Source organism: Paramormyrops kingsleyae, chromosome 12 (genome assembly GCF_048594095.1).
Source record: "Paramormyrops kingsleyae isolate MSU_618 chromosome 12, PKINGS_0.4, whole genome shotgun sequence".
Taxonomy (NCBI): domain Eukaryota; kingdom Metazoa; phylum Chordata; class Actinopteri; order Osteoglossiformes; family Mormyridae; genus Paramormyrops; species Paramormyrops kingsleyae.
In genome coordinates this window covers 1,641,626-1,654,304 of record NC_132808.1, presented here as the reverse complement: position 1 = coordinate 1,654,304, position 12,679 = coordinate 1,641,626, and the positions used below count along the sequence as shown (strand labels likewise).

The window sequence follows — 12,679 nt, the reverse complement described above, 5'->3', positions numbered from 1 at the left end:
AATTAATTAAATGATACCAGCAACCATTAAAATGATCTATCAATGTCACCCATCAAACTCAGTGGGCGGGCTCAAAATAATACCTAACATCTAATTGGTTGCATTGAAAACAAAGTCACAAAAGATCAATCTTGCGTACTTGATTGAATTGTCATTTATAACTGCGTTTTGTCTGTTCCGTCCAAGGGTTGCATTACAGAAACTTACTAACCTGCAGATCCTGCCTTAGACAGATAGATGGATGGATGGATGGATAGATAACTTTATTAATTCCCAGAGGGAAATTAAGTTGTCATGGCAGGCAGGTATATTTAAATTAAACAATTAAATTGAAAGACAATACAATACGATAAAAGAATAAAATGAGATTAAAATAAAATAGGATACAGTAAATTACTGAAATGGGATACTACAATAGACAAGGTGCAAAGATGCAATTAGGATATGCAGGAATCTGAGTTGCAAGGTACAGCCAGTAGACATAACTAGTCCAGTTTGGTCACCACAGGTGTGTCATGGGCAGTTGAGTTACAGAGTCTAATACAGTAGCACTGGGCAGGAATGATTTCCTGTATTGTTCCTTAATGCAGCAGGTTTGAATGAGTCGGTTGGTGAAGCTACTCATGAGTTTCTGTAGTGTTTTATGGGGGGGTGAGAGGCATTGCCCATAACTGCCCGCAGCTTCGCCAGTATTCTGCCCCTGTCCCCCTCCCCCACACTGACAAGCTTGGAGCCGACAGCAGACTCAGCCTCCCTAATGAGTTTGTTCAGTATCAGTGAGTTTGATGCTCCCCAGCACTTAGCTATTTGGTAACTGTTATGTGCAGTGGCGCGTCAGGTTTTGTTTTTTCTGCTTCCTCCTTTACTGCTCTATGTAGATTCAAGATGGACTTTGCCAGCCAATGAGCTAGCATTCTGACATCCGACCTCCAGCTTGATAACACAGCTGCCTGTCCCGCCTACCTGCTAGCGTGGTTGATTGAATGCCCGGCCGCTCCCAGAATTCCCGCCACCGAGGCTTTAAAAAACCTGGCTGCTGTGTGTCTCACTAGATTCTCTCTGGGTCGTTGAGTGTTTGTTTGTTTGTTGTTGTTGTTGTGCTTCTTTTTCATCTACTGGTTGTAGCTCATCTGTGGCCTGTACTACGAAGCGGGGTTACTGGCTTATCAGTGTAACTTGTCGGATTTAAGGTAGTCTGGGCGAAATGTAAGTGAACGAATATGAAGTCCATTTAAACTGTAGTACTGTACCTTAAATCCAACAAGTTACCCCGATAAGCCAGTAACCCCGCTTCATAGTATGGGCCCCAGATATATACAGCTTACCCTGTTTATTTTGGTCAGGTTGGGTCAGCATAGATTCATATTAGGTTTTTTTTCATTACCGTTTGATTTACTCATTCGCGGTCTGTGGTTAAGTTACTGTATATACTATTTTCTCCATTTTATTCCTGTTTGTTTCTCATACAGTTACATTATGCAGTACGCAGAACTTGTTGACATTAGACACACTAGATTAGAGGTGGACACCACCTCCTGTAGGTTTTTGTTATACAGCCATAGAGCAGATAGTTGGATTTTATTTATTTTTTTGTTTTCAATCAAAGGGATAGATTAAATTATAAAACAAAGTAATAGGGTTGTTTTGTTCTGTTCTTTTCTTTGGTGTCATCTTAAGCCCAACCTGCACCTTTCCTGTTTACCTCATTGTGCAATCCCGCTTGTCCTGTTCCTGTGGAACCTACAGGGCACACACTTTTGAGATAAAGAACCGTAAGAATCCGTTTGGGTATTTTTGTCATTATTCACCACTATCAATGGCTGTCCCGTGGCAAGTCAACACCTAGACGTAACAAATGGGGGCTCATCCAGGATATATAAGAAAACACTTTCGCATTATTCTTGTGCATTTGTTTATTTCATTAGTGTGTTAGGGTGTGTGGCGTTGCCTTCGTTTGGTAGTGATTGGAGGGGTTTGTCGGTATTGATTTTGTTGTATTGGGAAAAGGAAACAAAAACATCAAAATCATTACAGATAATGGCACAGTTCACGGTTAAGGGTTTTTTGGAGAATCCTACCTTTACTTCGCTAGACAGGTGCAGGAAGGATGACCTGTTGCTGTTGGCAGTGCATTTCGGAGTCGCAGTATTGAGATCTAATAAAAAGATGATTATTAAATCGGCTGTTTATGAGAAGTTTGTGTTTGAGGAGGTTTTTTTTTTATTAGCATGTATTGAGGCATAATCCAGGGAACGAGTGCAGCAGCAAGACTGCGAGTTCTGCCTGGAAATGCGAAGGCTAGAGATTGAGGCCGACAAAGAGGTCTGCCTTCGCCAACCCGAGTCTGCTCACTCGGGGGTCCCAGGTGCCGGTAAAACTTTTTTTCATCCTCTTTCCCCTAAAGCTGATTGTGATATTACAAAAGTTATTTCCTTGCTACCTCAATTCTGCGAATCCGAGGTAGATGCTTATTTTACAGCTTTTGAAAGGATAGCTTTATCTTTAGGTTGGCCAAACGAGATGTGGTCATTGACGTTGTAGTGCAGGCCTACCAGCAAAGCTCAAGTGGTGTGTGCTGCATTGTCGGTGGAAGGTGGCCTTGAATATGGGTGGCGAAAGGAGCGATTTTGCAGGCCTATGAGCTAGTCCCAGAGGCATATCATCAGCGATTTAGAGGGTATAGAAAACTTCTTGCCATTCATCTGTATTAGGTCAGGGTAACTCGGGTTAGAACCTAATTTAGGAAAAAGCCATTACAGATGAACAGTTCCTAAGTTATTGTTCCTATCCTAACCTAGTACAAGAACTGTGTATTACACAAGCTTCCTAACTTCCAAAATCTTGAATAAACTCTCCTAACTTTAGGATAACTACACAGCTCGGATCATGACATAACAATAATATATATATATATATATATATATATATATATATATATACACTCACCTAAAGGATTATTAGGAACACCTGTTAAATTTCTCATTAATGCAATTATCTAATCAACCAATCACATGGCAGTTGCTTCAATGCATTTAGGGGTGTGGTCCTGGTCAAGACAATCTCCTGAACTCCAAACTGAATGTCAGAATGGGAAAGAAAGGTGATTTAAGCAATTTTGAGCGTGGCATGGTTGTTGGTGCCAGACGGGCCGGTCTGAGTATTTCACAATCTGCTCAGTTACTGGGATTTTCATGCACAACCATTGCTAGGGTTTACAAAGAATGGTGTGCAAAGGGAAAAACATCCAGTATGCGGCAGTCCTGTGGGCGAAAATGCCTTGTTGATGCTAGAGGTCAGAGGAGAAAGGGCCGACTGATTCAAGCTGATAGAAGAGCAACTTTGACTGAAATAACCACTTGTTACAACCGAGGTATGCAGCAAAGCATTTGTGAAGCCACAACACGCACAACCTTGAGGCGGATGGGCTACAACAGCAGAAGACCCCACCGGGTACCACTCATCTCTTCTACAAATAGGAAAAAGAGGCTACAATTTGCATGAGCTCACCAAAATTGGACAGTTGAAGACTGGAAAAATGTTGCCTGGTCTGATGAGTCTCGATTTCTGTTGAGACATTCAAATGGTAGTCAGAATTTGGCGTAAACAGAATGAGAACATGGATCCATCATGCCTTGTTACCACTGTGCAGGCTGGTGGTGGTGGTGTAATGGTGTGGGGGATGTTTTCTTGGCACACTTTAGGCCCCTTAGTGCCAATTGGGCATCGTTTAAATGCCACGGCCTACCTGAGCATGGTTTCTGACCATGTCCATCCCTTTATGACCACCATGTACCCATCCTCTGATGGCTACTTCCAGCAGGAAAATGCACCATGTCACAAAGCTCGAATAATTTCAAATTGGTTTCTTGAACATGACAATGAGTTCACTGTACTAAAATGGCCCCCACAGTCACTAGGGGCCTCATGTATAAACGGTGCTTACGCACAAAAATGTTGTGCACGCCCTTTTCCACGCTCAGGTCGAGACGTATAAAAACTAAACTTTCTCACGGCAACCCCAGACAAGGCGTACACAAAAGTTTCTGCTCGATTTGGCAAAATGGAGGCACCTACTGGCAAAAGAGTGCTACTGCAGTTTCACTGTGTCAGACTCACAATCATGACGCGGACTTTATCAAATACACCGACATTAATTGTATGTTGTTTACAAATGTACGGCAGCTGATTTTTTTTATCAATTTGTAACAATAAAACAGTGCAGAAAATGACTGAACTATTACAACTACCATGGCAGCTCCTGCGTTATTGGAAGACATAGCTTATAATGATGATGATGACTGGCTTCTAAGTCGATTAAGATTTCCAAGAGCAATCCTTTTGGAGCTGTGTGCTAAACATTACAGTATTACAAAAGCAGACGATGAGGAATTATGCTATAGGCTACCTGTTCCTTTACAAGTTCTGTCCACTCGCGGGTTCTTAGCCACAGGTGCTTTTCAGCGAGAACTTGCGGACCGATCGGGTATTTCTCAGTCAATTCTGAGTCGCGCCATGCCGGCTGTATGGGACGGCATAATTCGCTTGTCACCCAGATATATAAAATTTCCTTACACTGTGGTTGAACAGGCAAATATTAAAGCGCAATTTGCAGCGATGTCCGGTTTTCCCAACGTAGTCGAAGCTATCGACTGTGCGCACATTGCTATAACCTTCAGTGAACGAATTTGCTTATGTAAATGAAAGCACTTTCACTCTATTAATGTACTCTATTAATGTATTGGGGGCACCTCTTGTACTGTTGTCTCTAAGAATAAACAAACAGAATAAACGAAAGTAACACCGCATCTGCGCCCTACGCGTTATTCATAAACATGCAATTAATTCAAACAAGTATGGTACGAGAAAAAATCACCCGCGATGACATCGGCGTCCCCCTCACCTGATAAAAGTGTGTCCCCAATCATCGCAGCAACTAGTTGGTCAAAGGGTATGAGACCGGGAATTCCGCTACCTCCGCCTGTGCTGTTAAGACTCTTAAGGTGAGCGGCCGCTCGTTTTTCCCGCCGTCGATTTTAATGTCCTACCACTTCTTTTTAATTTCGGCCACCGTGCGAATTTCGGAACCAACACTTTAAACTGACTCCGCCACGCTGTGCCACTCCGTAAACTTTCGTTTATTGCTGATGCCACTTATACCACCAAATAATATCACTTTTCTTTTCTCGATTTCTGTTAACATGACCTCCACTTCGCACTCGCTGAAATACTTCTTTTTCCCTCGTGGTTTATCCATTGTTGCTTAAGAACAACATAGAACAAAGCGGACGTTTATATAGATTTACATATGCAAATATACATAATTATGGGCGGGTCGGGGGGGTGGCTGTGGGCTCGTTCACGTACGTAAAATATCACACTCATTCGGATTTATAAAGGGAATGTGCGTAGATCTGTGCGTACGCACAGTTTTATGCATCTGGATTTTTTCTTGCTTACGCACATTCCTAGTTTTGTCCGTACGCCATGTTTTAGTGTGAATTCTACGCACGTCGTTATACATGAGGCCCCAGATCTCAACCCAGTAGAGCATCTTTGGGATGTGGTGGAACGGGAGCTTTGTGCCCTGGATGTGCATCCCACAAATCTCCATCAACTGCAAGATGCTATCCTATCAATATGGGCCAACATTTCTAAAGAATGTTTTCAGCACCTTGTTGAATCAATGCCACGTAGAATTAAGGCAGTTCTGAAGGCGAAAGGGGGTCAAACACCGTATTAGTATGGTGTTCCTAATAATCCTTTAGGTGAGTGTATATACACACACACACACACACATTAGGCTTGGGAAGCTGAACATAAACGATGCGGTTGCATCGATGGGAAAAGTGCGTATCGGTTAAAAATCTGAACGAACTTGAGATGTATCGTGTTTAAAATCTCTACATCTGTAAAAACTGATTTGTGGCTATAAGCGCAATTACACATTTGCTAGCTTCTCAGCCTCGCCGCATTTTTTAATTTAAATTTTTTATCTTTTGCGCCACACTGATATGTGTGCTTTCTAGGTCAGTGGGCTGCCATTTACCCATTTGGTCATCTTATCTCGTGAAAGCTGGATGCGCGGGTTTCTGCTCAGATAAAACCCGCGCATCCAACTCTCACGAGAGGGCTTTGGGTCAGAGTGAGTGGTGGTGAGCATGGAGGAGAGAGAAATACACTCGCTGGTTTCTTACAAGTGTATTGTTTGGCGACGTTTCAGGTTTTTTAAACATGATGGAAAGCTTGACTGATCAAATGCAGTCTGTAAACTTTGTCATGCTGCAATTAAATACACGGGGAGCACAACAAATCTAGGTTCTCACCTGAAGCGGCAGCATGCAGTGAAGGTGACCAAGAGTTTCCCCTGCCCTTTGGATCCAGCTCTCACTAGCACCAGTGATACTGCTAACAGAATTACTGATAAGCAGAGTATCTCAGTTCTTTTTCATGCCCCACTAGCGAATAATTCTGCCCGTTCTACAGCAATAACCAAAGCCATCTCGTTTTTTATTTGCAAAGACCTTCAGCCATATAGCATAACAGAAGATTCTACTTCAAGTCCAAGAGCCAAGGTATCAGATACCCGATAGGAAGGTATTTACTGACAAGCACATCCATGCGTTATATGAGAAAATGAGACGAGAAATACTCGACTCTTTCAGCAATGCTAAGATAGTGGCTATTAGTGTTGATGGCTGGACATCTCGTGCCACAGACCAGTATGTCACCGTCATGGCACACCACATCGATAACGAGTGGACATTACTGAGATGAAGAAGACATTTAGATTGGACTTTTCTGACCGGAACTCACAGCTCACAGACCTCAATTGTGGTAAGCCCTCGACCCCCGCTTTAAAGACCTGACTTTTGAGGATGATGTTGACACCAGAGACCTCATCTTCATCAAAATAGTAACAGAAACATTGAAGATGAATGAAAAGGTAATATATGCTGCTTATGATTATCTCTCTCTCTCTCCTATTAGGTATTTAAATTTCCATGTATCACACTCAAATTGTGCATTCATTTTAATTGAAGGAAATCTAACAATGGTTATACGGATTATCAGGCAGGGGACAGTGGCACACTGAGTGAGGGAAAGGCAGCTAAAGCAGAAGATGGCAGGAGCCCCCACATAGAGGAAGAGATAGGTGTGTTTTGATAGGAACAGTGCCAGAAGTTATGATACATATGTTACTATTTAGCACTGTGTGTCAGTTTTTGTTGCGTTAACGGCTTTTTTTTTTTTTAACACAACTGATAGCCCCCACATCTCATTTTTTCTGCTCAGTAGATGATGCCCCTCCTGAAAAGAAGACAGCCTTGAAAAAACATTTTTTTGGGGGATTTCCTCACCACGACAGCAGCACCAAAGAAGACCATAAGGGAGAGAGCTAAGGATGAAATCTTAAAATATATAGAGAGGGAGTCTTTAGGTCTGGGTGGTGAAGTGCTGCAGTGGTGGAAAAAGCAAATCGATCTACCTCAGATTTTCGCCTTGGCTAAGAGCTTTTTATGTATACATGTACCAACAATGAGTGTTTCCTCTGAACGGGCTTTTAGTACTGCGGGTGATATTGTTACTGCTCAGCGCAGTCTCCTTCATCCTGACCATGTGGATCAGTTGATATTCCTTAAAAAACATGAAACTACACCACTTGGGTTTAATACTAATTATGAGACAGGGACTGTTGTTAATTTGAGTAGTTCATCATTTTGCATTTGGAGAAAGGTGTAATGTGTACCTGTGTTTTTTGTGTTTTTGTAACAGCTTATAGAAGATCTGCAGTTTAGGGCTCAACTCTTTAGTTGTTGCTCCTGTTCAAAGTGTGAAGCACTCTCTAGAAATAACAAGTAATCTGTTCATCTGTACAGCAGTCTGTACAAATTTGAATTGCATTCAGCACCTATGAAGGGCCACCACTGCCTTGAGTTTGGGGAATTGTCGCATTGTACCTGTTAATTGTAAAGCAAACAGTAGAAATAAAGAATGAAAATGAACTATCTGTGCCACTTTTCGCATCGTATCGCACTGTGTTCAATCAAACCGTGTTGTATCGCACTGCATCGTGGTAAGTGGGAGAATCGAATCATATCGTATCGGTGGTTGTTTTATATTAATCGTTAATGTATTGTATTGTTGATAGCGTATCGAGATGCAAATCGCATCGCCTCAATGATGAAGATTCACATATATATATATATACACACAGGCGCTCCTCTACTCACGAACGAGATACGTTCGTAAGTTGTTACTCAACATGATTTTAAGGGTATACGCAAGTACAAAGAACTAGGATGCCGGGAGTACGCACGCTATGCTGCTGCGCGGCGGGAGTAGCGGCCAGAAGTCGTACTAGGCAGAACTGAAGCGCAGAAAAAAATAAATTGATGTTGCGGACAGGAAACGGGAGCCAAGTGAACACAATTTGGACTTACAGTCCTCTGCGTTCGTATGTCTGAAACTTCGTAAGTAGAGGAGCGTGTGTGTGTGTGTGTGTGTGTGTATATATATATATATATATATTAGGGCTATCAAAATTAACGGATTAACGCAGATTAATCCATCATCATGATTAATCTGATTAAAATGTTTTAATGCAATTAACCCATCTGCAGCGCAAAATGACTCAAAATCACTGAAATGTCTCTGTCAACCCATTTCGGGCAGTTTTGGTGCATTCCATTTGCCCTGGGAACTCGTATTCCTAGTCGGATTCCAGAGTTTTGAAGCCGGAAGTGACAGCATGCGCGCTCCCGTTTCTCAGAGATCTTGGAGCAGCACAGAGGATCCCGAGTTCAGAATCCAAGATGGCTTGCTTAATTGAGCAAAAATATTACAAATTTATTGATATTATAACAAAAATCACTCCTTTATTCTTTTCTTTAGAAAAATATATATCCCATTAGAAATAACCAGTAGTTTTAAGTAAGGCTGTCAAAATTAACGGGTTAACGCAGATTAATCCATCATCATGATTAATCTGATTAAAATTATTTAACACAATTAACCCATCTGCAGCGCAAAATGTCTCAAAATCCCTGAAATGTCTCTGTCAACCCATTTCGGGCAGTTTTGGTGCGTTCCATTTGCCCTGGGAACTCGTATTCCGAGTCGGATTCCGCAGTTTTGAAGCTGGAAATGACGGCATGCGCGCTCCCATTTCTCTGAGATCTCGGAGCAGCACAGAGGATCCTGAGTTCAGAATCCAAGATGGCTGCGCCTTTTATCAACAGAAGGGAAAGTTGTAGTTTTATACTGTTTAGCAACTACTTCTCATTTGTGGCTCATTAAATCGGTCGCACACACTATACCGTCCAACTTATCTGTGGACGTGTTGCTATGGAGTTTTATACGTAAAGCACCACGCGTAATGTGTTATCAAGTGATATTGCTAACAATGGCAATTAACCGGGCTAGAATTGTATTTCATGATTAGTCTGATTATTTGTCAGATTTACGGAAGTTCGGGCTAATTATAAGTGAACGAAGATAAAGACCATTTAAACTGAGGTACCTTAAATCCGACAAGTTGTCCAGCTAAGCAAAAAAATCTTGCTTTTTGATATGGGTCCATGGTATTGCACTGCTGTGGCAGATGGAATGCATCCAACTCGTGTTCAAGATGTTCAATAAACATGTTAAGTACATATATATTCCCTTTTTTCTTGAGTCTCTTTGCTCATGCAAAATGAAATACGATTAATTTAGATTAAAAATGAATGATATTTAATCATGATTAATCGAAATTAATCCACAGCAACCCTGTGATTAATCTGATTAAAAATTTTAATCGTTTGACAGCACTAATATATATATATATATGTAAAAATATTGTACATGTTGCTGTCATGGATGCGGGCGGCTCGGGCATGAGAGCGAGGCATGGTGCACAAAAAAGGGCGGACGACCCACTGGCGGCTCCAAGAACAAAAAGAGGTTTATTAAATAAAACAGAAAACACTACAAACACTACAAACACAAAACCAAAAGGACCACGAGGGGTCAAAAACTAAAGGGAATAAACTAAGACTAAATCACAAAACCGAATACACATCAAACACTGAAAATACCAAAACCATCAAACATAGGAACCATCGAAGAACAACCACACAACAATGAACCACTGGGGAACTGAACAGAAGCAGGAACTAAAATACTAAGGGGTAACGAGACTAACACAGGACAGGTGAGACTAATTAACAAAGACCAGGGAAACAGGGCACAGGTGAAACTAATAAACTCAAAGGAACTAAAAAACAGGGAAACTAAGAACTAACCAAGGACACAGGGAAACAGAAACCAACACTAGGGAATTAAACAGGTAAAGACACAAGCAGGGGCACAAGGAACAAAACCAAAACCAACTACAAAATCAGACACAAGAACTAAAGAAACTCAAATGAAACACTAGGGAGCAAAATACAAAAACAGAGGAGGGGGGATTCAAACACAGGACAAAAGGGTACACAAACAACCACATGCTCAACACATTGAGCCACATGACCAGACAGGTAACAGGGGAGAACAAAGACTAACATAAAGAACGGGATGACCAGCAACACCTGCTGGCCAAACGGGGAAGGGACACAGAGTGAGACAACAGGGACTGACCCTGACAGTTGCAGTGTAAAAAAACATTTTATTTTCTGGAAAAAAAACTGGCAGTTGGGGTTGCCAGAATAATTCTGTAAAAAATATGCCAAAAACATAGTCATCATTATGCAACATTGTGTAAATTTAACAGTATAAAAATGTGCAAAGTATAAAATTACAGTTTAAACCAGTAAATTCAACCAGTTAATTCCTGCTGACTTAGCATGACAATTATTCTATAAACCGGTCAGTCTTTCAGTAAGGCTTATATCTAATTATCACTTATTGTCCATCGAATCCCATTCAGATTAACTGAAAAATGCTAAATAAACAATATTAGTGAAGTTCATAATTGTCATTGTTGGCACACTTCCATGAAATGTGTCCTCAGCATTTAACACAGTGGTGAGCCACTACTTAGCAGCCAGCAAGCTGTGCATGAGAACAGTAACATGCTGGTTGGGGATTGAAACCAGCAACCTTCCAATCACAAGCACACAGCCTTACTCATTAGACCACCACTGTCATTATATGGTAGCAAAATCCTCATTATGTGACTGTCATTTAACTGAATTTTTCTGCAAATTACCATCAAAGGTTGTTTATAATGTAACATTTTTTTGATGCCTTAATTTCTTACAGTGAATTCAACATCTAATTACTACAATTCTGTATATAGACAATGCCAATAAATAGCAGCCAATTCCCATTTGCCTAACTGTCTACGCAGTATCGGGGAAGTTACACATAAAAGTAATACATTACAGACAGAAGTGGGAAGTTCAGGTCCAGAAAGTACAAATCCAGACCAAAGTTTTGTTTCAACCAACCACACTGAAAAAAGTTACTTTGAATGAGCTCAGTTGAATTATGTACAGTGGTTACACCCACATAGAATGAGTATTTTTAAAATGAAACACTCTTTTTAAGTTGATGCATTGACTTTGTGTTCTGAGAACTGAATGTAGTTGAATTAATCTCACTAATTTTTTATGTCTAATTAATCCAAATGAATCACTTTCAGTCATTAAATTAGGTGTGTAATCTAACAGTAGGTAACTGAAGGACAATTCAAAACACTGTGAAGGGCTGTTTTGCAAAGGTGTCTGCTCTGTGAAGTTAAACAAAGCCCGGAACCATCTGCTTTTGTGAGGGGAAAAATTGGGATCGGCTTTGTATTACCAAATGACACACGATGGAACTCTGTGTTTCTTGTTATGCAGTGATTGTCACTCATTGTCACTCAGATTGTAGAGGAGGTGAGTCCACTGAACTAGAGGTGGGACCAACCACTCAGATGTCTTGGATCCACCTCCTCTACAATCTGATGTATCTGTTATCTCTCTGAACCAATCACTTTTCATTTTGGCCACAGAACATTTTTGTGTAAGTAAAACTCCTCCAAGCTTAGTGTGGTGCTGGATTCTTCTCATGGGTCATACATGTCAAAAGTGTCAAAATTTTAAAACTATGGAGAAATGAAAAAAAAATCCAAATATACAGTATAAGGTTCCCCTTTAAATAGGAGGGGGAAACACACAGAGGTCAGGTTGCCAGGTTGTATGAATCTTCCTGTTCTTGTTCCAGAGTGACTGGTGGTGACGGGTGCAGATGAGCCTGTCTATGCACATGCTGGAGAGGATGTGACTCTCAGCTGCTCTGTGGACACCCATGTTAATGTGACAGAGCTTCAGGTGGAATGGAGAAAGACAGATGATGATGGTGACATCTTGGTGCTTCTGTACGATGATGGAGAGAACAGACCAGAGTCACAGGATGAGAGATACTCTGGAAGAGCTGAATTCTTCACTGTGGAAATTCCCAAAGGAAACTTCTCAATGAAACTGTGGAAAGTCAGGATGGAAGACAAAGGAGAGTTCAGGTGTGAAGTCCACTTATGGCGCTTTTCCACTGCATAGTACGGCACGACACGGTTCAGTTCAGCTCACTTTTGGGGGGTTTTCCACTGGGAACAGTACCTGGTACCTGGTCCTTTTTTTAGTACCACCTCAGCCGAGGTTCCAAGCGCGCCGAACCGTTACCAAAACGTGACGTGTAAACTCTACTGGTCACTGATTGG

At 41.3% G+C, this 12,679-nt stretch overlaps 1 protein-coding gene across 1 annotated transcript in view; it reads left to right on the top strand.

Moving 5' to 3' along the window:
* LOC111838117 (butyrophilin subfamily 2 member A1-like) overlaps positions 1 to 12,679 on the top strand; it is a 39,907-nt gene extending 27,228 nt beyond the window's left edge. The window contains exon 3 of the mRNA XM_072718499.1: positions 12,187 to 12,679. Coding sequence (XP_072574600.1) covers positions 12,187 to 12,191 — 5 coding nt within the window. The 3' untranslated portion in view covers positions 12,192 to 12,679. The remainder of the gene's footprint in view (positions 1 to 12,186) is intronic.